The sequence below is a fragment of the Emydura macquarii genome, unplaced genomic scaffold, assembly GCF_026122565.2.
Source record: "Emydura macquarii macquarii isolate MOO-44397 ecotype Brisbane River unplaced genomic scaffold, CSIRO-AGI_Emac_v2 contig_3328, whole genome shotgun sequence".
Lineage (NCBI taxonomy): Eukaryota > Metazoa > Chordata > Testudines > Chelidae > Emydura > Emydura macquarii.
The window spans coordinates 3,229,954-3,253,320 of record NW_027133465.1 but is presented as its reverse complement, the minus strand read 5'-3'; the positions used below and the strand labels follow the sequence as shown (position 1 = coordinate 3,253,320).

Genomic DNA, 23,367 nt, shown 5'->3' with positions numbered 1-23,367 from the left:
ACATAGCAGCCTACTAACAGGATAAAGTTCCAGCCTTCAATCCTTATGTCGGTCCCTGTGTCCGTTTTTTCATACAGTCTACTAGCTTACCAGGAAGTTGTTAATGCCATAAGCAAGCTTCACCTTTCATTCCAAGTGGGCTTTAGTTGTTCCCGTCCTGTCTTTTGCGAACTGCCGACTTTGTTAGTAAAGGCATCGCTGCAAGAGCTTTCCTTTCGCACCTGCTGCTACGGGAGTCAAGCCTGTGAAATCCCTCAAGACGTTTGATTTGGTTCATTTAACCTCAGTAGGATAAAGCATTCAGGCATGCCATGCAGGACAGGCACGATATTAACTGCATTGCTTTGGTTAGGCTAGGTTGCAGCTGGCTTCCCCTAAATGAGAAAGTTTTCCTGTTCCACTGTGCAAATATTGGATCACATCTTTATCATTATCCATTATTTCTGCCATTGGAGCTTCTGCTGGCCCCAAATACAATCAGGGTCCGGGTACATACTGAGACAGTCCCTGCCTTAAATAGCTTACAACCTAAAGAGAAAAGACAGACACAGAGGAAGGACAACAGAAGTATTTTATACACGGGGAATTTAGGCAGAAAGAGAGTGACTTGCCCAGGATCACAACGAGTCAGACACAGAGCTGGGACCTGGCACCCAGATCTCCCCAGTTCCAGTTCTCCACCACAAGTGTCTTCTCTCTTATCTGGTGCCTCTGCATTAGATACTTGCATTTAGGATCATAACCAACACAGCAATTATATTTTCTCTCAAAAAGTTTTCAACTAATAGAGGAGGTAGTGTAACCCTAGGAATCCCAGGCCAGTGAGCCTTACTTCAATAGCAGGTAAATTAGTTTAAAAATGGAAAATTAAAGGGGGGGGGGGGGGGGGAAATCACACGTCTCATCTATTGGAACTCTTTGAAGTAAGTTATCCAAGCAGTACACAAAGGAGAACCAGCTAACAAGGTATTTGGATTTTATTTTATTTTAAAGATGCATTTTTTTAAATGATTGGCCTGATACATTAACAAGAAATAATCAAGGCATTGAAGGAGTTAATTTAGATAAGAAGAGAGGCTGTATAGCTTATGACCTTAAAAGGGCCACAGGCCATCATATTTCCAGATAGCATATGGAGACAGGAGGTTTTTCAGCAAACTGAAGTTGTGGTAAGAAAACAGCATTTGCCAACTGTCAGACTTAAAAAATTGTTGACTATACAGATAAATAGCATGACTGATGTGACCATAAATGCAAAGCAGAAGATCCAAGGCAAATACAAACCATTACACCTTTTGAAAGGCAATGGAGAAAGTTTCACTTGTTGTCCAGAGAGTCCTGCATCCATTTTGCTTCCACAATCTCATGCAACAGTGAATGAACCTGGGCTCTATCTTCATTTTCCAATCTCAACAGTGCTGTCTCCTGCACTGAATTTTCCAGTTGTCCTTTCAGCTGTATTATTGCATTTTTCTGAATCTTCTGGATTTGCTCAAATTCTTCCAGCATGTGCCTTAATTTGGATGCCTGGCATTTTTCCTCTGCCTGATACTGCTCTTTCATCTCCAGCCTGCTCTGCAGTTGTTTCGAGTACCTCTGGATTTCAGACATTAGGTTTCCCATGCCTGATCTCTTTCTCTGTTAAAAAAAAAAAAGTTTTATAATCCTGATATGCAGAAATCTGGTGAGACATTCCCTTTATTTCTTCAGTCAGTTGGTCACTGGCTCTTTCCAAGTCCCTGTTTTGGAATTCCAAATATTTAATCTTTACTTCCCTTTGTCTCAGAGTCACCTTGACATTCTCCACCTCTCTTTGCAGATCTTCCACCATTGTTCTTAAACGATCTATTTTGGCGTGCAAGTTTCTGTGCGGGTTTTTCACACATTTGTTTTGTTTTATTAGCACCTGCTTTTCAGTATCAAGGTTGGTTGCTGTTTCTCTAAGATCCCATATGTGATTCTGTAAACTTTAATTGGCAATAGTCAGGTCCTGAATAAGGGAATTATCCATGTACTTCATCTGATGGCTTCTAATGCAGAGATGAAGTTGTATGCTCTCTGAAAAAGAAACAAATCAAAATCTATGCCAAAAAACTGTGTTAGCCAGATCATTTGCATGCCTGACTTCATCTTTACTAAATTTTAGGAGATATACATGAACAAATATGGTGTTACACGTTGTTTGTGGGTTATGTTAGCTCGCATGCTTTGCTGTGAAATGTTTTATTTCATATAATAAATTCAATGTTGAACATTCTTCTAGGATCTTTGTCCGGACCTGCTTTATGTCAACAAACGACAGGCAAAACATTCTTTAAAACTTGCATCTAGCTAAGTCACAGGTCATAAAAATCAGTCTGTTCTCACACATCATCATAAATACCTTGTTGTAAATATGGCTTATTTTTATCCCCTTCTGCAGTATTTTGAGAGAGAGCTGTATCATCATAGCTATTGTGCTCTTGACCAAGATTTAGGAAAGTGACTATTGATTTTGAGGTCCTGAATTTTGGATTGCCCAACTTTTTCAGAGCTTTTTTGAAAACCAGGCCCTTTTAAAGGCATCTCAAGCTAGACACCTAAAAAACTGAGGCCCCTCCAAATCACTAGCCCCTTTCTAAAATCTTGGCCTTTGTGTGGACTTAAGGGTTTTCTCCAAGTCTTTACTTAAAGTCGGCCTTCTTCATACCAAGACCTGTTAAAAAAGCAAATAAATGAGCAGAAGTGTCTCCATGGAAACCTGGGTCTTCTCAAGAACCCCCACCACATTTATTTAAAGGAATATTCCAGCCTGCTAGGGGCATAACCTTTGTCTCAAGAAGATGCAGTAACAAATAATAGAGCAGGTTTATTTTCTGAAATGATACAGCTATGTCCCTTTAATTAAGGCATTCCAAGAGTGAAGCTGTGCTATCAAGGCCATAACAGTGGGCTGCTATTCACTCATTCCCATTTTCCCTCTCAAATACAACTCCCCCCCTGCCCCCGCCCCCCCCACACACACACCCCTCCCTACCTTTCCCTCTTGGGTACAAAATCCTAAAATCTCTCATTGAAATACATTTTCTATAAACATTGAGGAGTTCAGTGAATAAGACATTTTAACTCGTTAAATACAGAAAGCATATGTGCAAGTTCCCATCTGCCTCTTACGTTTTAGGAGAGGTATATATATACACACACACCTTTGGGTTTTCTATTCTTCAAAAGCCTGTTTCAAAATCCACTCAGGTCAACGGGAGTCTTTCCATCACTTCCAGTGGACGCTGGGGCAGGCCCTGATTATCTAGCTGGATGTCAGCCTAATTTCTTTGTAAGCTTTTGTGAACGGCTGATTTGCAGTGGTGAGCATTCCTTAATGTGACTTGGCAGGATCGAGCCACCTTAAAGCAAACTGATTTTCAGAGGGTTGGTACTAGGCAAACAAAGAACCAATTAAGTTATGTTCTAAGCAGCTAACATAAAGGAGCCATTTAAATATAAAATATATATTAAATGGGGAAGTAATTAAGCAGCATGATTGAGGAATCTGGCCCACTGAACTAAACAGACAAGGGGATTATTGACAAGACAATTAATTTGAAGGACTGGCATTTACCATGCAAAGACTACAATACATAAAAACCAAAGAAGCTATAATCAAAACGATGTAGATTTACCTTCATTTGAAAGAGTTTTTCCAGTATTTTCAAACACTCGGGGAATTAAAATGGTCTCAAAGTGAACTGGAAAAGTTCTGAGAACACTGCTCCCAAGACAAAGCGTGATGACCACAAAATCTGACCAGATTTATTACTCTATTACATTGACATTAGCCAATTACATAGGCATGAACTGAAGCAGCACGGAGCCCAGGACATGAGAGGTGATGACTGAATGGGAAAGACAACATGTTGATACATGAGTGCACGCAAGTGCTAAACGTAAGGCAGATGCAAGAGTTTAAATTACATGAGAATTCAAACAAAAGAATTTACCTGACTTACCTGAGGCAGTTAACATAAATCAGATCCAAAGAGACAGCCACTGTACACTGCACCACAGGCTTTCATGTCAATAGATCAGGGCAACGTAGGAAGATGGTTCAAACTTTGTATGTTAGATGAGACAGCTCTGATGTCACACTCCTACAATTGATCAATGGGGCCTCAGAAAGCCTTTGGCAAAATCTCTCACACAAAGCTATTAAGAAAACTAAGTAGTGATGGAATCAGAGGCAAAGCACCACCATGGAGCAGAAATCAGCTGAGGGACAGAAGCCAAAGAGTAAGAATAAATGGTTCCTTCTGACTGTAGCCCTCCTAGGTGATGGACAGTCTGAAGCAGTGGTTCTCACCCGTGGCCTGCGAGCCGCTTGCAGCCCAGTCAGCACACAGCTGCAGCCCACGTGACATCCTCAGGGCCATACAGGTAGTGTATATATAACATGTGTGGATGCGGCCCACACAACACAGAGAGCTGCATATGCAGCCCAAGATGGTAAATAGGTTGAGAACCACTGGTCCGAAGCGTGATTTATCGTGGTTATTTATAAGAAGTCATCCTTGCTCAGGGGAAGCTGTGCTGAAATCCTGTTACCGACACCCATGCTCAATGAAGGGAGCAGCCAGCATGGACCGAGTCTGATCCCGTGAGGTGCTAAAGAACTTCCCAATCCCTGGGTTCCCACTGTGAGCTAAGGACCCTCGGCACCTTTTCAGATCAGGTTCTAATCCCATTAGAGATGCAGGGCCAGGTGCTCAGCTAAAGCGAAGCGCTGTATTTCCATTCTAGTGGAGCTACACCGATATCCACCGAGGATGTGGCCTGTAGTCCATTTCCCATCGCATGAGCCAATAAGACCGTGCAGTGCCAAACAATTATTCAAGGGCAATGCCACTTCCCTTCAACCTCTGTCCAAATTCTGCTGGGAGTGTCTACCTGATCATACTTCCCCTGGGGCTGGGGGGGGGGGGGGTTCTCTTATTATCCCTTTTTGTCCTAGATCTTTACCCAGAAACCCAAGAATAGTCAGAAACAGACGACGAGGGATATCCTTAATTACAGAAAGGTGAACAAATGGGATTTGTAATGACTGGAGTTGAAAATTATGATTTTATTGCAAGCTGTGAACATGCTGCTCTTCAGCTGAGCAGGTGGGGAAACAGGGACTCAGACCATCATATTAGTTGAACTTGTTTTAACTTGTATCTAGCTAGAGACCTGAAAGCAGCTTAATTCAAGTTCATTGTAGGCAAGATCTTAACTAGACTTTTGCTAGCATAGCTACGTCTGTCAGGGACATGCACGGTGTGATTTGTCACTAACATCTGTGCTGGCAAAAGCCCTAATGTAGGTACAGTTATACCAGCAAAGGAGCTGCTTGCATTTTCATTTGACAGTTAATTTACATAAGATCTTGAAAAGCAGAAGTGCTCTGCAGATGGTGACTGAAATATACAAACCAATTTTTGAAAAAAAAATGAGGCATCAGACATTACAGTTCACTTGGAAAATTATAGGTAAACAGATGGGAAAGATCTATTATACCATCCTGTCCCTCTCATACTGTACAAACGGCAGATATTATGGCTAAGCACAATCCCGTTATGGAACAAGGGAAGAGGCAGAGATCAGAGTGGGGAAGATGAAGTAAATTCCATCAGTATGGAAGCAGAGAGGGTCAATTACAGGTTTCACTCAGGAGCTGGGTTGCTATGCAATATCATCACTTGGCTGGAGGCCTGATGGCTCCTCCATAATTTAAGCCTCATTGGTTTAATTTACACCATAGTTTCTCAACCTGTGGTACGCATACCCCTGGGGGTACGCGAGAAACAGGCAGGGAGTACCTGGGGAAAAACAGAGTGAAGGGGAGGCAAGCGGCAGCTGCTGACTTCTGGGGAAGGTTGGCTGCAGCCGCCCGCTTCCCACCCAATCACAGCTCCCAGATGGGAAGTAAGCGGCAGCCACCGGCTCTTGGGAGAGGTAGGTGGCAGCCGCCAGCTTCCTGGCAGGTCCCAGCTCCCAGCTGGGAGGTGGGGGCAGCCCCCAGCTTCTGGGAAAAGCAAGTGGCAGCCCCTTGCTTCCCACACGGTCACAGCTCCCAGCTCGGAGGTGGGCAGCAGCCGCTAGCTTCTGGGGGAGGCGGGCAGCAGCCCCCTGCTTTCCGCTGGGTCCCAGTTTCCAAGTAGAAGCAACTTGCCCAGGTGGCAGCCCCCCTCCCTGACTCAAAACCCAGTGCCCAGAAAACATGTCAATTTCACTACTCTAGTTGAGCAGTGAAATTGACAACTATGACAGCCCCAGATTTCACCAGTTACCTTCTTTTCCTGTCTCTCTCTCTCATCCCTTCCTCCCCTCAAACCTATGGCCAAAAAATTGGCATGGCACTTTATATTCCCCAGCATTGGCATGCCACTCAAAGCCTCCTAGCTTTGGCCAACATCACCTCTAGCCCAGGTACATACTTGAGTTGTGCACCCCTGGTGTAAAGGTGGTAACCTTACCCACACTAGATCTGACATCTGTCATATCACTGCCATATATACTCAGCCCTTCTTCCAACATATGGCTCACATTAGTCTGTAAATAAAAAATCCCATGGAAAATTGAGTGTTGGGGTACTTATTAACATTTTCAGAAGTTAGGGGGTACTTACTACATAAAAGGTTGAGAAATACTGATTTACACCATAAGGGCCCAGAAGAGAGGGCCATAGCAAGAAAAGCAACAGGAGAGCGAGAAAGCAGCTCCCACCTGACTTCAACATATGCCTTTTTACACTATCTTCTGGTCCCTCAATATGGACATTAAGTCTAAGCTGCTGTAGATCATGTTAGTAAGTGGATATAAATAGGTCTATGGAACTCTGACAGTAAAATAATCTAGTTTGCATGAACCACTTTTGCCACCATCTCTGGACTCTCAGTGGCAAACAAAGAATAGCACGAACCATAGTCCAATTTGATAGGATTGTGTTTATGACTATGAAGTGAATCCTCCAAATTCTTCCTCCACCCCAGTTCAAAAATGCATCAGTTTTATTAAAATCAATGTACAGCTGATTATAGCCCATTGTTTAGGACACAGATTTCTCCACTCAGATGCAATTTCAGATTTCCAACCAGAAGAATTAACAACCCTCTTGGTCCTCCTGATAAGTCACAGGATAAAGAAAGCAGTTTACTTAGCTCTCTCTCTCTCTCTCTCTCACACACACCCACACACACACACACCCCACACCCCCATACCATACCCAACAGCAGCTGAGACAAGAGAGTTTTTCACTGAACTTGGCATAGGAAATAATTGTTTCTCAAATACCACTGTATGGTAACTGTGTAAATGGTGACACTAATGGTGACCACTGTATCAGTGTTTTACGATACAGAGCAGTGATTTCTTTAATACAAACTGTGGTTTACAAATGAAATAGTTTTAAAAACAGGTCTGCCATTTTCTTCTGCCATTTACCTTCTAATGCACCAGAAAGATTATTTTAGGAAGTGATCGAATAATTAGCAGAATTGAAAACTGGAGCCTACAGATCTTAGGTGAAAACAGAAAGAGTCATTTAATCAGAGGCTGATTCACAAGACATAGCACAAGGGTCATCCATGAATTAAATCCTCCGACGGTTGCAGAAAGTTCATTCGGAATAGTTTAGCTCTCTCTGTCAAGGCGTCCAGCAGCACTGAGGAAGCGTTTGGTTGCCGCACATTCCCACATCCCTTCAATTATTAAAGCTGTTCAGATTTCTGCTGGATACTCCGTTATTCAAGTAATCCAAAGCATGCAGGAGTTTCAGTAGTGTAACAATTTAGCTGGGCAGAGGCAGGGAAAATCCAGCCAGCAAGAGATTTAATTTATTAAGATAAACATGGTCTAAGGCTCCACATTATGTTAAAAAATAAACACATTAAGAGAGATGAAATCAAACTGGCTTTGCTACATCAGGCTCAGAGGTCCTCACAAAGACCTTATCAATCATACAAAATATTCCCTCGCCAAGAGGGTCAAAAGGCTTTTCACGACTTTAGACCAGCAATGCCTCCGTCATGTATCCTTTTACATTCAACAAATACTACTTCTGTGGCCCATTCTTAGGGGATCAAAGTTTTGGGCACCCCCAAGGAGCAGAAGGGCAAGTATTCAGTCTCTAAAATGAACATTGAATAGACTTGGCACGATGACTATGATGATTCTGCGTTAGTGGTTGTTCTTCGCTGCCTCTTTAGCTGCAATAATCAGAGGAGTGAGACTTGAAAGAGGCTTTGCAATTTTCAAGAACTGGTGCTAGGAGAGAAGGAAAAAACTAAGTTATTGATGACGCCTTTGAAGTCAAGTCTCACCACAGACGGAAAGGTTTGCACCAAAACTACAGAGAGCTCAAGTGGTTTGGAGTTTAGTTACAGATTGAAAACTCAAACCAGGTTAAACTAAAAGGTTTGCTGAAGTCACAAACCTTTCAAGCAAGCCTGGAATGAGTTACAGCTTTCCACCAAAATCATGTTAAATTCCCAGCTCTATGTGCTTGTGACATAAAACTAGTTGAAACTCAGGCAACTTGTCGTGGATTTTGAGTTAATTCAAAAATATAAAGTGAAAGTTAGAGGATCTTAGTCCGAGATGGAAGGAAGACCCAAAGAAATCTGTTCTAGTTCAACCACAAGTTATTAGGCTGGGTGCAATCACTGGGTGATTTTCTACAGGCTGTGTTATGCAAGAGGTCACACTAAATGATCGTAATGGTGCCTTCTGCCCTTTCGATCTATTAATATCTGCAAAGCAGACCTGGAGTTTGGCACAGCGATAGTCAAACTGACAATGAAAATAAATATCCACGCATCCATGTTAACAAGTGCAAGATCCTCCACTTAATACAATGCAACTCAGATCTTGTCAAGCATTCGTCACACTATGCATGGTGCCACAACAACACTTTATGGAGAGCTCATCCTGCTCTGAAGGTGGTGGGTTTAAAGATAAATTTCAAGAAGTGGCAATATCTGCAGCAGAGGGGAAATACTTCCATGTATATGGGGTAACAAGTAAAGCTTCTAATGCCCCAATCCTACCATAGAGCGTCAAGGGAGGAACCCAAAAGGTAGAGATTCAAAATGGATATCAAGTGAGGGAAGTTGGGTAGAGCCCAACCACAGAGCACCTGAGGGACATGACCATCCCATCAGTCACACACACATGACTCCCACTGGACTTCTGTGGGACACAAACTGATGGGATAACCAGGCTTGACTTCAGTCCTGAAATTGGAAATCCATGGAAAGAGGATAGGTGGGTGAGAGGCCAGTACTGTTCTGCTCCCTGGAGCGAGAAAACATTTTGGCTACTGCTCTCAGGCTCCTGAAGCAGAGACAGCACAGATTTAGGAAGAGCATAAGTGAGGGAATAGCACCAAATAAATGGTTAGTGATTCATGCATGAGTAGAGGTGTCTCAGGGGAAGCAGACACAAGGTAAGGCAGACTAGCAGAGAAAGGACAGGGAAGCAGACACAAGGTAAGGCAGACTAGCAGAGAAGGGACAGGGAGGAAGTTCCCTTTGTAGCCATGCTGAGGTGAATTAAGGAGAGATGGCAGGGTCTGAGACATGGTATAAAAGACACTTCCGCCAGAAGGTCTGAAGTGGGAAATCGTGCAGTTGACAAGGCCATGAAGTGCAGTGAGAGAAGTTAGAGCAATCAGGGAGAATACTGACTCGCACAGAGCTGGGCACCACATGGGAATAGGGAGCTAAGCATCTTAGAGGGTAAAGCCCATAGTGAGTATTTTGAATTTGGTTACAGAATATTCCACACAGCTGTTGCCATTAGGCCACGACTAAAACAAAAAGGGATGAGAACCAGGAAAACAATCCTTAAGTAAAAAATCCTCATCGATCCACTCCCGGTGCCCCTTCGGGCAAGTTGCCTCAAACAGACTTGTGCCTTCAGACATGCAATATTAAACATAAAAGAAATCCTGAGTAGAGGCCAGAGTGCTGAGCTGCCTTGAGCTTGCCTGTTTAAGTTGCAGCCCCTCCACCCCCTTCCCGGTGGTTACCTGTAGCAGTTCTTTGGCAGAGCCTCTTTTCTCTACATCCATCTCAAGACAGCGGTTAAGGAAGTCTCTAAAGATGGGCGAAAGCTTCTCAGGATTCTGCAGCTCCGGGGTACCATTGGTAGCAATGAGATACAGGGCCTAAAGGAAACAAGCACAAAGGAAACAAAAGGAAATGAGTAGCATTTCAGATTCACTCCTTGTTTGAAAGGGATCCCTTCTTCTACAGATTACATAGGCTTCTATTTTCCTGCACATTTGGTTAGGAACATATTGTCAGATGACTAATACATGCTTATGTCCATCCATGTTTATTATTAAACAGAACGGCTGTCTGCCCAATTTTTATATGGGCAAGATCCGATCTTCTAGTGTTTTACCCTATTAATCCAGGTTTGAATCCTGTAGTCATCTGGAGGGATTGACAAGAAGAAAAATCTTGTAAATGCCTTGTCTAAGGGCTTTTATATGCAGGGGAGTTTTCTAGCACAACTATACCAATATAAGTATACTACTGTGGTTTATACTGGTATAATTCCTTGATTAGACACTTATTCTGCAAGAAGAGTGTCCACACAGTGGGTTATACCACTGTAATTACAGCAGTGTAACTGTACTGATATAGTTATGCCTGTAAATGTCCCTGCACACACAAACACAAAGAGTCCAATCCTATATGACACTGAGGACCTTTTTGCAAGATCTCAGGCACTCAGCACCTTGCAAGAGCTCCCACCCAGCTTTCCCACTAAGCTAAGGTAAAGTCAGACTGTTCCAAACAGATGGAATTAAGAATCACAGGGCTCAGAGAATTTGATTTAAATAAGAACCATCCTTCTGAAGGAGAATGTGTCCATCTGAAAAGAAAGAAGGAAAGAATCAGTTTGATTCTCTCAGGCAGTCTGAGGGCTTTTTGAAAGCATTGGTCAGAGTCCATGAAGCATGGAGGTTCTAAGGGGAGCAATTCAACAGCCTGGGAAGTGGAGCAACTTGAATTAAATGAGGTCAGAGGGTGAAGTTAATGAGGACAGTTAAGTAACACTCAGTTCCTTTCCCTTCTTTCCTCCCCACTGCCTTTTTCTTAGTCTCTTGCACTGGAAACAAATTTTAAACCAGGCTAGACTATGCTCATCCTCTCAAGAATAACATCTGGCTAACAGAGGGATAATTTGATCCATTGACTACCCTTAGGAGTCATCTGTATCACAAATGCATAAAGGAAGGTCAGATGTATGATGCATATGGAAAAGGACAATGCCAGAGAGGTCAGACCCAACATTTAGATTACGTAAAAACACCAACGTTTTACAAAACTATTAGAAATATTTTCCATTTTTCCAATGGCTGATGAATGTTCTTGGATGTGAAAGTTCTCCTGCAATGCTTGCAGCTCATCCACTGCCTGGGCTCAGCATTTGCAACCCATTCACCAGTGTTACAGTACGAGAACCAGGAAATGAAACTGAGTGGGACTGCACAAGAGGCACTGGTCTCGAGGATTTGAGAGGCCAGCCACAATTACAGCACACTAGACCTACTGGTGCTCCTCCTGTCACTCCCCTAACTCAGGAGAGCAACTGACTACCGCAATCTGGCCCTGAATGCCTTACAAATAAGTCTCTGAAAGCGCTTGCCATGCTTTGAAGTGGGGCAATGGAAAGGTATTCCAGGAAAGACAGCTTGTTGAGGATGGTTACATCACTTCAGAAAAACGAAACCACAGGCCTCCACTACCTAGAACCAAACTCAGACTGTAAGGCTCTGAAATGTTCAGAATTTTCCTCCTTTCTAGCCACGATAGGGACTGAACAGAGAGAAATGGCACAAAAAGCTATTTCTGGCCTAAGTTCAGAGAAGCATCCACGATGAACACGTTCACCCTAATGCAGCAACTTCTAAAGTTTCCTTTTTTAACATATGAACAGGCAGTAACAGCGTCACAAAAGCCAAGTTGGGTTTGACACATTTGGCTGACGTTGCACAGCACTGCAGTGACATAGCATTGGCTTACTCTCAGGGGGTTCTCATTCAGGTAAGGAGGCTCTCCCTCAATCATTTCAATAGCCATGATTCCCAGAGACCAGATGTCCACTTTGGGCCCATAAGCTTTCCGTGTCACCACTTCAGGAGCCATCCAGTAAGGCGTTCCCACCATGGTGCTGCGTTTGCTCTGCTCAGGTGTTATCTGGGCACAGAAACCAAAGTCAGCTGGAAAAGAAAATGGAGGGGAAGGAAAAGAACAAGGACACATTTTACAGATAAGTTAGTTTGTTCACAAAGATAGATACATTCATGCCAGAGAATTTACTGAAAATAAGGCTAAAAATTGGTTTCATATTATACATCAGCTGATGTAAGTTATGGCAACATTTATAATAGGAAGGATAGTTATGTAGAAGACACAAGGCATCTGGATTCTGCAGGTGACTCACTTTAATGTCCTTGGACAAGTGAACACCTCCATGACCATGTATAAAATGGGGACTGTAATTCTTGTCTCATAATCTCCCCGTAAAAATGTTCTTATAGCACCTTCAAAGTGGAAAACACAATATATGCTGTACATTCGAAATGTCATTTTAAATTGCTAGAAAAGTTAACTGATTCTAAATCAGACCTGGGATTAGGATATTCTATGTTTTTTCTCATCAAATGTGTAACAGCCATGTTATTTCCACAGGAGAGATGTCATCCCATCTACCTGAATTTGCTTTACAGCGTCAACACTTATGTGTATACTAAAATTAATTTACTTTTGACATTAACTGAATTTTAATGTCCAAAAGTAGGAATGGAACGTTAAGTGAAGAATTCTGGTCCCATGTCTTTTCAGCTCACCTGCTTATTTTACTGACAAGTGTTTACTCCTGTGCATCTTGCAAAGCCAACACAACAAGCTGGTTTCTCTCCTGCCTCATACACCATAACAAGACTCCAATGCAGAGGGGATGGAGAGTGGGCCCTGGAATCCACGTCTGCATCACATCTCGAAGTTACAATTACAGGAAGTAACTTTCTTCCTCTTCGAGCAGGTGCAGCCATGTATTCCACTTAGGTACGGTGACCGTACATCCCTTTTTGACCGGGATGGTTTCTTTTTTAAACTCTGTCCCAGCCATCCCGACTCTTGGCAAAACTGGGCATTTGTCCCGTTTGCTCTTCCCAGTTCGATCAGTTAGCAAGAGCAAATGGGACAAATGCTCAGTTTTGTCAAAAAAGTGGGGTGCGGAGGAAGGTTCCGGGCGGCGGGGGCGATGCCAGCCTTGCACAAGGGGAGAGGCAGGGCTCAGGCAAGCAGTGATGCCAGCACCAGCCTCATGGGGGAGGGGGAAGAAGGGGGGGCTCAGGCGAGCAGCTTGGGCCAATCCCACACGGGGGAGAGGGGGGCACATGGGCTCACAACGATGCCAGCCCTGCGTAGGGAGAGGTAGGGCTTGAGCGAGTGGCTCGGACTAGCCCTGTAAGAGGAGGGGGCCCCTCAGGTCCCACACAGCAGCAGGATCTCTGGGCAGCCCAACATGGAGGGGAGCTGGACCGCCAGCAGGGGGAGAGGTAAGAGACAGATGAGCAGCTCAGGCTAACATGCCCCCACCCCGCCGCGCGCAGTGTCCCATTTTCCCTTGGGAAATATGGTCACCCTATACTTAAGTGACGCACAAGTAGGTGGTGGGGTTCAGAGTCTACCTAAACAAAGACCTCACGACTGCTCTACCAAGGCCTGCATCAACCCTGAAAGATGCGGTGATGGCACAGTGGTTCGTGAACGTATGTATCAACCACCACGGAACAGCGCTGCAAACATCCTATATGGAAACATCACTGAGGAACGCTAGGGACTTTGCTTGCGCCCTCATAGAATGAGCTGGCACCCACTGAGAAGGGGGTAGCCAAAGCGATTTCATACGCAATGTTGATGCAGAATGTTGACCATTTGGAGATCGTCTGTGTAGAGACCGCTTGACCCTTCATGCAATCTGCATATGACAGAAACGAGGCAAAGCATGCAACAGTTTAGTCCAGTCCAGATGTCAGGCTAGCCTGGCATCGAAGGCATGGAGACGCTGCTCCTTTGGAGATGAACATGGTTTAGGAAAGAACACAGACCTATACACCACCTGGTTCCAAAGAAACTGAGAAACCACTTTAGATAAAAATTTTGGATGCGGGCTGCATGGTCACTTTGACTTTGGAGAACTGTCTATAAGGAGGCTCTGCCATCAGCTCCTGCAACTCGCACACTCTCCTTGTGGATGTGATCACTATCAGGAATGCAGTTTTCTGACAAGAACCGAAAGGGACAAGATGCCAGGAGCTCAAATGGAGGTCCCATTAAGGCTGTTAGGATGAGGTAAGGTATCAGAGAGGAACCAGCTCTCAGACCAGGAGATATACACGAAGGAGCTCTTTTAAGGATCTTGCTTCCATGGCATTTGAGAAGACTGATCTTCCCTGAATGGGGGAATGAAATGCCAATATCACTGCCAGACGCACTTTCAGTGAACTAAACACAAGCCCCAATGACTGACGGTGCAGCAGGGACTCCAGAATGTCCTGCTTAGAGACCAGCATTGGTTGGATTCTGTGGACTAATGACCACACTGAAAATCGCTTCCATTTCACTGAACAGGGCATCCTGGTGGAGGGTTTTCTGCTCTTAGGAGGTCTTGTTGGACAGCCACCAAAAACTGTTCTTCCTCCTCATTCAGCCATGCAACAGCCATGCCATGAGATGCAGAGAGCTGAGCGCAGGACGCAAAGTGAGGCCTTGGTTCTGAGTGAATAAGTTGGGATGGGGAGGAAGCAGCATGGGAGGCTGAATAGACAGTGAGAGAAGGTCAGAGAACCAGCACTGTCTCAGCCACGCTGGGGCAATGAGAATGAGCTTCGCCTGATCCACCTTGAGCTTGGGGATGACCAGGAGCAAGGCGTAGAGGAAATCCAATTGCCAGCTAAGGTGGAAAGCACTGGACAGGGAGCCTGAACTAAGGCCCCCTTGAGAGCAGAACTGATAACATTTTCTGTTGTCCCTTGCAGTAAACAGGTCGATCGAGATGCCCCGATCTGTGAAGATGACTTAGAGGACACTTTTCTTCAGGGACCACTCGTGACTCAGGGAAAAATACCGGTTGAGATGGTCCATGAGATGATTCTCAACCCCAGGCAAGTAAATTATATCACAGTAATGTTCTCCTCAATCCAGAACTGTCACAGCACATGGGCAAGCCTCACCAACCAGAAAGAATCCTTTGTAGTAACTCAGAAGCCACCCCATCTAACATCCCATCACAGGCCACTGGGAATATTTACCGCTACTAGTCAAAGATCAGTTAATTGCCAAATTAGGCTGTCACATTTATCAAACTCAATCTTGAAGCCAGCTAGGTTTTTTGCCCCCTTTGTTCCCATTGGAAGGCTGTTCCAGAAGACTCCTCTTGTGGTTAGAAACCTGTGTCTAATTTCAAGTCTAAGCTTCCTGATGGCCAGTTTATATCCATCTGTTCTTGTGTCCACAGTGGCAAGCTGAATTTAAATAATTCCTCTCTCCCCCCGGCATTTATCCCTCTGATGTATTTATAGAGGGCAATCATATCTCCTCTCAGCCTTCTTTTGGTTAGGCTAACCAAGCCAAGCTCTTTGAGTCTCCTCTCATAAGGCAGTTTTTTCCATTCCTTGGATCATCCTAGTAGCCCTTCTCTGCCCCTGTTCCAGTTTGAATTCATCTTTCTTAAACATGAGGGACCAGAACTGCACACAGTATTCCAGATGAGGTCTCACCAGCACCTTGTATAACGGTATTAACACTTCCCTATCTCAACTGGAAATACCTCACCTGATGCATCCTAGAATGGCATTAGCTTTTTTCCCAGCCACATCACATTGATGGTTCATAGTCATCCTATGAGCAACCAATACACCCAGGTCCTTCTCCTCCAGGAGGCCTTAGCTGGATCAAGGAGTGCATCTTTGATTAGGAAGATGACGCTCCCAGGAGCGGAAAGCTGCAGGATATCCACTAATTTTTGGGTGCTCTCTTTCAAGAGCTTCACTTGGATGCTGGGAGAAGCAGCTACATACCACCAAAGGTCTTGATGTGCCTTAAAATCCTCTGCTACCAAAGGGAAGGATGAGCCAGACAGCACAGAACCATCCAGAGACAAAGTCAAGGCCCTTACTGAGTGAAAGCCAGATCTTGTTCCAGGGCTGATGGGCCTGGATGGGAGAATTCTGGAGCCTCTGCAGGGAGAAGGACCGCCAGTACATGGGACTGTGGCGAATTGACAGTCACCATTGCAGACCTGGCTGGCAATTTTGCCTTCGAGTGAGATGAAGAGCGGGACCCCCACAAGTGAGGAGCATCCCATGGAGTCCACTGACATAGATAAGGCATTGGTGGCCAGAAAGTGACAGGCCAGGGGCCTCCCTCCTGACCACGAGATGAAAACCAATCCTGGTCCCTCAAAGGCCCCCTTTGCTGGTCAGGCGATGGAGAGCAGGAGGATAACAATCCCAACTCAGACGTCAAGGAGCCTTGGAATCCTGGAAATAAGGGTGGGGTGAGACCAGAGGGAGCGAGTTACCGGTGCGACCTGTCCATCGCCCACAACGAGGGAGGAAGGAGCGCCGCCCATAGAAGCATGCCAGTGCTGGAAGCGGTGTTGGTCCCGAAATCAGCAGAGGTACCGGATTGTCTGACGCTACCAGCGTTGAGGGAGGTGAAAGCTGCCATGGAAGCATCTGCAGTGCCAAGTGTAGAGGTGCCAAGGAGATTCTCAGGTCCCCTGTACTGATTCTGGTACCAGCCCTGCTTCCACAACCTGGGGAAGGGGAACATTGGGGTGTGGTGCCGACAGCCCCGCAGGTTCAGCAGCTCATTCAATCAACAGGACTATGGATGCCACGGCCCTGGCAAAGTCCTGGACCAAAGGAGAGGTCAGGACTGAGAGGCAAAGGATGTCTAGCTTCCTGGTACAGCGCCAACATGGAAACAGTCGGTATCGGCATCTCCCTCGTCAGTACCAGACTCAACGGATGCCTGGAGGCCAGAACTGAAGTAAAAAAGTACAGAGTTTCTAACCACCCTACTCAGCACCAGGAAAGGGTTAGAGGTACCCATGCCATCCCACGCGCCAGCAACTCTGTGCTGGTTCACACTTTTCCTGGGGGAGGCGGAAGGTTCAGGCTAAGACCTGAAGCAGACTCAATTGGTCTCGTGCGACCTTTTTTTCAAGCACAGTCAGTGAAAACGGCTCCTTTGTTTCTTCGGAGAGGTACCTGCTCTGGAACATGAAGTGGCAGCTCTCTCAGAACCTGAGGGCGATCTTTGACCCAGTGAGGGCCCTGGCACCGAAGCGGGCCGCACGGCCTATTCGAGCAGGCCCTGCTTCAGGCAAAGGTCCCAAACTGCTTGAGTACGTTTCTTAAATGAGCTGCAGATTGCCCAACGCTCTGAGATGTGGGCCTCTCCAAGACAGAGAAAACACTCGTGTGGGAATCGCTCCCCCACATAAGGGGCGATGGGGATAGAGGAAGAGATATCACTGAGGAAACAAACTACTATTGCTAACACTACTCTAACTAACACTAAGGGTACTACTAACTACATACAAGGGACAAAACTAAATTCGTTGAAAGGTTGTGAGGTTAAGGCCACACAGAGCTGTAACTCCAGCCAAGGGCGGTAAGAAGGAACAGAGAGAGTCGGGGCAGCACTGCCTCATGTAGCTAGGGGAGGGGCTATACCCACGAGGCGCAAGTGCCGCCCCTCTATTGGTACTGCTAGGAAAATTTCTTCAGCTCCGGTGCACTGGGCACACGCATGGCTAAGTGGAATACACGTCTGCATCTACTTGAGGAAGAAACAACCACCAGCCAAGTTCTGCCAGTAGGTTGAGGTACGGGGCAGAACACGCAGCTTAATTTTCAGATGCCAGGTTGAGCCTTACAGCAGGCTAACAGCTAGAAAAAAGTCATCTATGGCTTATAACTGAGTAAATTTGTACTGGAGCCATTGAGAGAGTCAGTCTGAAAGCTTACTGCACCATTGTCACAGAGAGACTTTTCTAACCTAACCCGCAATAAGCGGATATCGGAACGCAGTTTAAAAAAATGCTCTAATGCACACAGCACCTTTGCCTCTGGCTAGCTATTTGTAGCTTGATACAAAGTCAAAACAATGGGTTATTGAAGTGCAGTTCTACTCTGAAAAAGTGATCATGTAAAAAGTATAAATGGTACCTTCTTACGCAGCAGACCCGCTCCTGGAGTGAATTTAGAGTTATATCAGCTTACATTACTGATTGAAGCGAAGGTTTATTTATTTATGTCTCTCCTGTTAACCTTTGAGCAGGTTTTTCTTCCATCTAGTACACCATCAACAGAGTTCTTTACTAGGTTCCAATCAATTGCCCCCTGTGCAAGCCCTCTGAAAGCAATATGATTGCACAGGTGACATTGAGGAAGCAATGTGGCATGCAGAATCTTTGTTGCTGGTGATAATGTGCAAGAAGAAAAGAACTCAGCTTCGCTCTCAGAGCCAAGAGCCAGGCTGAGTGGGCATGGCTAGCAATTTGTAAAGATGGAAAACATGGAACTACACAATGCTAGCTCGTTTTTCATACTAAATGTGCTCAGTCTGCAACTAACGAGAGCTCTTCCTCCCACCCCAAGTCATCTTTTTAGTCTAGAACACACAGAGCTGACAAAACAAAACATAAAATCCAACCACATTTAAAGCTATGATCCCACTGCACAGGGATTTATCCCTGCAGCTACCATTAACGCAAGTAGGTGCCACTGCCATATCTGAGCACCAGAAACATTGGCTATCCTCACAACAGCCCCATGCCTTGGAAGGACAATATGCTCTTTAATTTGCAAGATCATAATTAGAGTCATCATCAAAGCATACTTCTTCTGCATACTTAGTTTGACGGAGCCGTCCATTCCTAGCAGAATGTTGTCGCTCTTGATGTCTCTGTGAATGACTTGGCTTGAATGCAGGAATTCCAGAGCCTGAAGACACTATGAGAAAGTCCAGGAAACTGCATTAGAAAAGGGGCAACTGACCAACAAGTCGAAACTGAACATACGCACTTTTAAACAACATGGGCTGAGTTTCTTTAGCGTAAGCAACATATTCTATCGCCAGTTTAATGATTGCATTTCTGATGTGACACTAAAGTGATATTGTCAGAGCATCTCAAATTTGTATGGAATGGAGATCAATCTGGGTACAAACAAACCTGACTTGGAATGAATCGTTATGAGCTAGGCAAAGAATGGAGTTTTCAGTTCTTTGGCAATTCCTCCCAAAATAAACAAATGCATAAATAAGTTTCTTTTTTGTTCAAACCAAAAATGACATTTTAAAACTTTTTTAGCAAATCAAGAAGAGGTCTTGTTTTGTTTCTTCTTTTTTTAGTCAAAACTAATCAAAGTGTCTCAATAACGTCAAAACAAAATTTTTCGCTTCTACTCAAAACATTTTGTTTCATTTTTCAGGCATTTGGACAAAAGTAAAGAAAAGGATTCTCAAACAGGGAGGGGGAGGAAGTGGGGTGGAGCCTCCCTTATAAGCTTTTGTCCACTGGTGAGAGCAGTCACATGGGATGTGGCAGACTGTGACCCTAACAACATCCCAATACAAGAGGGCAAAGGGCTCACTGGTATCTGGTAGTGAGTTTCAGCTGCCCTGACCAGTTGAGTGTGCCCCAACTCATTATCTAAAAGGAAAGCTAATGCCATACTGATAATTAATATTATTGTGGGCATATGTACAGGGGACAAATTCAAACTTACAAACATTGGGAATTATGTTCTTAAAGTGTATCTGCCAGGCAGGGCTGAAGTTACCCCACCCTAGACAAAGGAATGTGGTTCTGCCACCTTGAAGATACTTCCAAGGTTCGGTAAGGGACAATGGGAATGTAATTTACATAGAAGGTTAACAGGACCATCAAGCAAACAAGGGGAGGAGATAACCACCCAGCATCACAGCATGGGGAAGAGCCTGTAAGAACCAAATCGATTTGCATATTAGCAAACACCAGCAGGGGAAGAAACCAGCATGCAACTTCCTTCACCAGGAGACTCCATGTGTCCTTCCTCATAGCTTGAATGAAATTTATTTTGGGGGGAGGGTTAACCGTCAAAAGAATCCATTTGAAAGGTTCACTGGACTTTAAAAGAGAGTGGCAAAGACCCCTAAGTTACCTTCCATCTAAAAATACAATCTTCCTGGACTTTGTGGGAGAACCTGCTCAGAGGGCAGGTCAGCCATCTTGCTGGAAGATAGACTGGTACCTTGAACAAAACCTGTAGCCTGTTATGTTAAGTCTTAGCCTCTAATAAGCATTTTTCACTTTTATTTGCTTGTAACCATTTCTAGCTCTATTCTTTATACTTGATCTGACTTAAAATCCTACCTCCTTTCGTTAATAAAATTGTTTTACTTTTAATCTAATCTAATCCAACCCCGTGTTGTGTTTGAACTGAAGAGATACTTAACTCCAGTTAAAACGTGATGAGCTGTGCATTTTCTCTCTTCAGAAGAGCAAACAAACCTTATTATTTCTCTCAATAGTCCAGGAAAGGGCTGGACATAGCAGAGTATATAGTTCTGGGAAAATACAGGACTGGGGACTATTGGGGTCATCTCACCACATGTAATCAAAGCTGGTCTGTAGTAGTGTGGCTGAGGTGTAACAAGCAGTCTGCTGAAATCACAGCTGCTGAGTCAGTGCTGCTTGACACATGGACACTTGGTGCATGCTTATCTGTGTCCAGGCTGTGAGCCACAGCAGCAGAGCATTTCAAGCACCGAGGGTTACAGGGCAGGCAATGACAACTTCTCACTGGTCCATTTTGCACCCAAGAATGTGACAGAGACCCAGGTTCAATCCCCCACCTCTGCCTGACGTGGAGAAGGAACTTGAACCTGGGTCTTTCACGTCTCAGGTAAGTGCCCTAACTACGAGGATATAGAAGCATTCTATATCCTTTCCCTGGCTAAATGACTATCATCATGTCTGATTATGAATTGCCATTAGGAATGACAACAGATAGTTATTTGTCTAGGGAAAGAGAGCAAGAGTGATTCTTCAGCCTCGTAGTTAGGGGACTTATTTAAAACGTGAGATGGGAGAACCAAGTTCAAGTCCCTGCTCCACATCAGGCGGAAGAGGAAACTGAACACCTCCCATGCAACTGCTCTAGCCACAGAGCTAAGGGAGGCACCACAACCTCCTCCGAGCCATTTTATGAAGCCTTTGCTTTGCTTTCTTTGAAATGCCCAAAAACTTAAATGAATTACTGTGGGGTTGAAACAAAAGATTCCCTTTCAACATACCGAAACATTTAGACGTTTTCTGTTTGGTTGAAACCGTTTGGCGAACTCAACACAAATCCGTGAATAGCTTCAGTCGCCCCAAACTGCATTTTTCAGTAAATAAACTCTCTGAAAAGGTTTGCCTAGCTCTCGATATGAGAGTTAGCACATCAAAATGTTACCATGTTACAAGGGATCAGGCGTTGGGAGCCCTAAAAGATATTTTGAGACTCATTAACTAGGTGTGGGATCCAGGATTGCTCTGAAAATAGGGACTATCCTAGAAACCCTAGGATAGGTAACAAGCCTGTCTGCAAACAGACCATTAACACAGAGATGAATGATCCACTAATGAGGCTGTGAAGAAATAGGTCAAACCAAATTTAAAAAATAAACACTGTTTATGAGCTCCTCTGGCATAACCTGGAATAAATTGTTCTGGGATATCACAAGCGTGATACCAGAAAACTCCTTGCCATAGTGAGCTGGCCCATAAAGGCCCAGTCAATAGCAGAGCTTCCACCGTTCTTCTGTCTGATGCATGGTTTTCAAAGTCCCTTTGGTACAATTATTGAAGTCTAAACATTTAAAAAGGAGATTTGAGAACTGCACCACAAGTGGAAAAAGAGCAGCTTGCATGATCTAGGCTCTATATTCAATAGGAACACCACCCTCTTCCACACATATAGTGTGCCAGAATGAGGTCTTCTAGGAACATCCACAGCAAGCCCGGAACCATCCAGAACACTCAGTGGGGCCTACCATAATGAGGCCTTAAAATTCCACCTGCCCCTCCAGAAAGGAGCATCTACTTTCTTCCTTGTTTTTAAAAAGCAGGAACTCTGTTATCCAATGGAATTCAACTTCCACGGCAGGAGGAACATAAAAGCTCTGGAGCTGTACAAAAATATGGGGGGAGCTTTTTCAAAGGCACAGGGGGCAGTTAGGCCCCTAACTTCCTCTGAAAGTCATGAGAACATCAGAATGGCCATACTGGGTCACAACAATGGTCCTTCTAACCCAGGATCCTGTCTTCCAACAGCAGCCAATGCCAGGTGCTTCAGAGGGAATGAATAGAACAGGTAATCAAGTGACCAGTGGAAAGTCAATGAAAGTTGGCTGCCTAACTCTGATATGTGCCTTTGAAAATCTTCCCCCTTCATTTATAATCTTTCTGCATTTGCTTGCCCCTCACAGCCTGGTTTCTGGGGCAAATCAAAACAGTATAAAGTCAATTATCCTGATGTAATGAGAACACTGAATCAGGGCAGAGAACCAAAGACATTAAGATTGTAAAACCAGATGGGACCATTATGATCACCTAGTCTGCCCTCCTGCATAACACAAACCACAGAACCTTACCTGATATTTTTTCCTATCAAGCCCAAGTTATCGAGTTATAGCAGTGATACTTGGACAGAGGCTTGCGCGTCACAAGTGGACTTTTAACGTGTCTGCTGCGGCTCTTTGCAGCATGATATTAAAACACTGTGATTTAATTATTAACCAATCTAAGTTATTAACCAACCAGGATGATTTTTACTATTTTATTAGCCAATTGTAGTTGATAAAATAATAATACTCGGTCAGTCATTTTGTTGTGAGAATAGCTAACTAGATAGCTAGACTACATATTTCCCCGTCATACTGTTTAAATATGAATATATAGTACTATAGTAAATGAAACAATGAATTCACATTACTGTGGATTTTTTGGGTAACACTGATCGCTGATTTAGGTCCTTTGAACCACTGAGGTCTGAGTGCTAACTTAAAGATTGCAAGTGATGGAGAATCCACCATGTCCCTAGATAGATATTTGCAAGCGGGTCTTACTTCAAACAAGGAATTTTAGGTAACAGATTCAAATCATTGAAGATTTACTCTGTTAACAGGACTGCATCAATTAGCTAATGTTTGTACAGCATTATATCACGCTACTTCTGTGCTCAGTTCATTGTTGATGCTTCTTTTAAATGTTTCTCTTGCAGTTAACCTATGT

The 23,367-nt window shown here is 44.3% G+C and overlaps 1 protein-coding gene across 3 annotated transcripts in view; it reads right to left on the bottom strand.

Moving 5' to 3' along the window:
* Positions 1–7,339: 7,339 nt before the first annotated feature.
* The window catches only part of PAK1 (p21 (RAC1) activated kinase 1), a 105,255-nt gene continuing 89,227 nt past the window's right edge, over positions 7,340–23,367 (bottom strand). For all 3 annotated transcript variants that reach the window (XM_067533239.1, XM_067533237.1, XM_067533238.1), the window contains exons 12-15: positions 18,961–19,060; positions 12,051–12,247; positions 10,043–10,180; positions 7,340–8,277 (exon numbers count right to left, since the gene is read on the bottom strand). In XM_067533239.1, the coding sequence (XP_067389340.1) occupies positions 8,191–8,277; positions 10,043–10,180; positions 12,051–12,247; positions 18,961–19,060 (522 nt within the window). In that variant the 3' untranslated portion in view covers positions 7,340–8,190. The remainder of the gene's footprint in view (positions 8,278–10,042; positions 10,181–12,050; positions 12,248–18,960; positions 19,061–23,367) is intronic.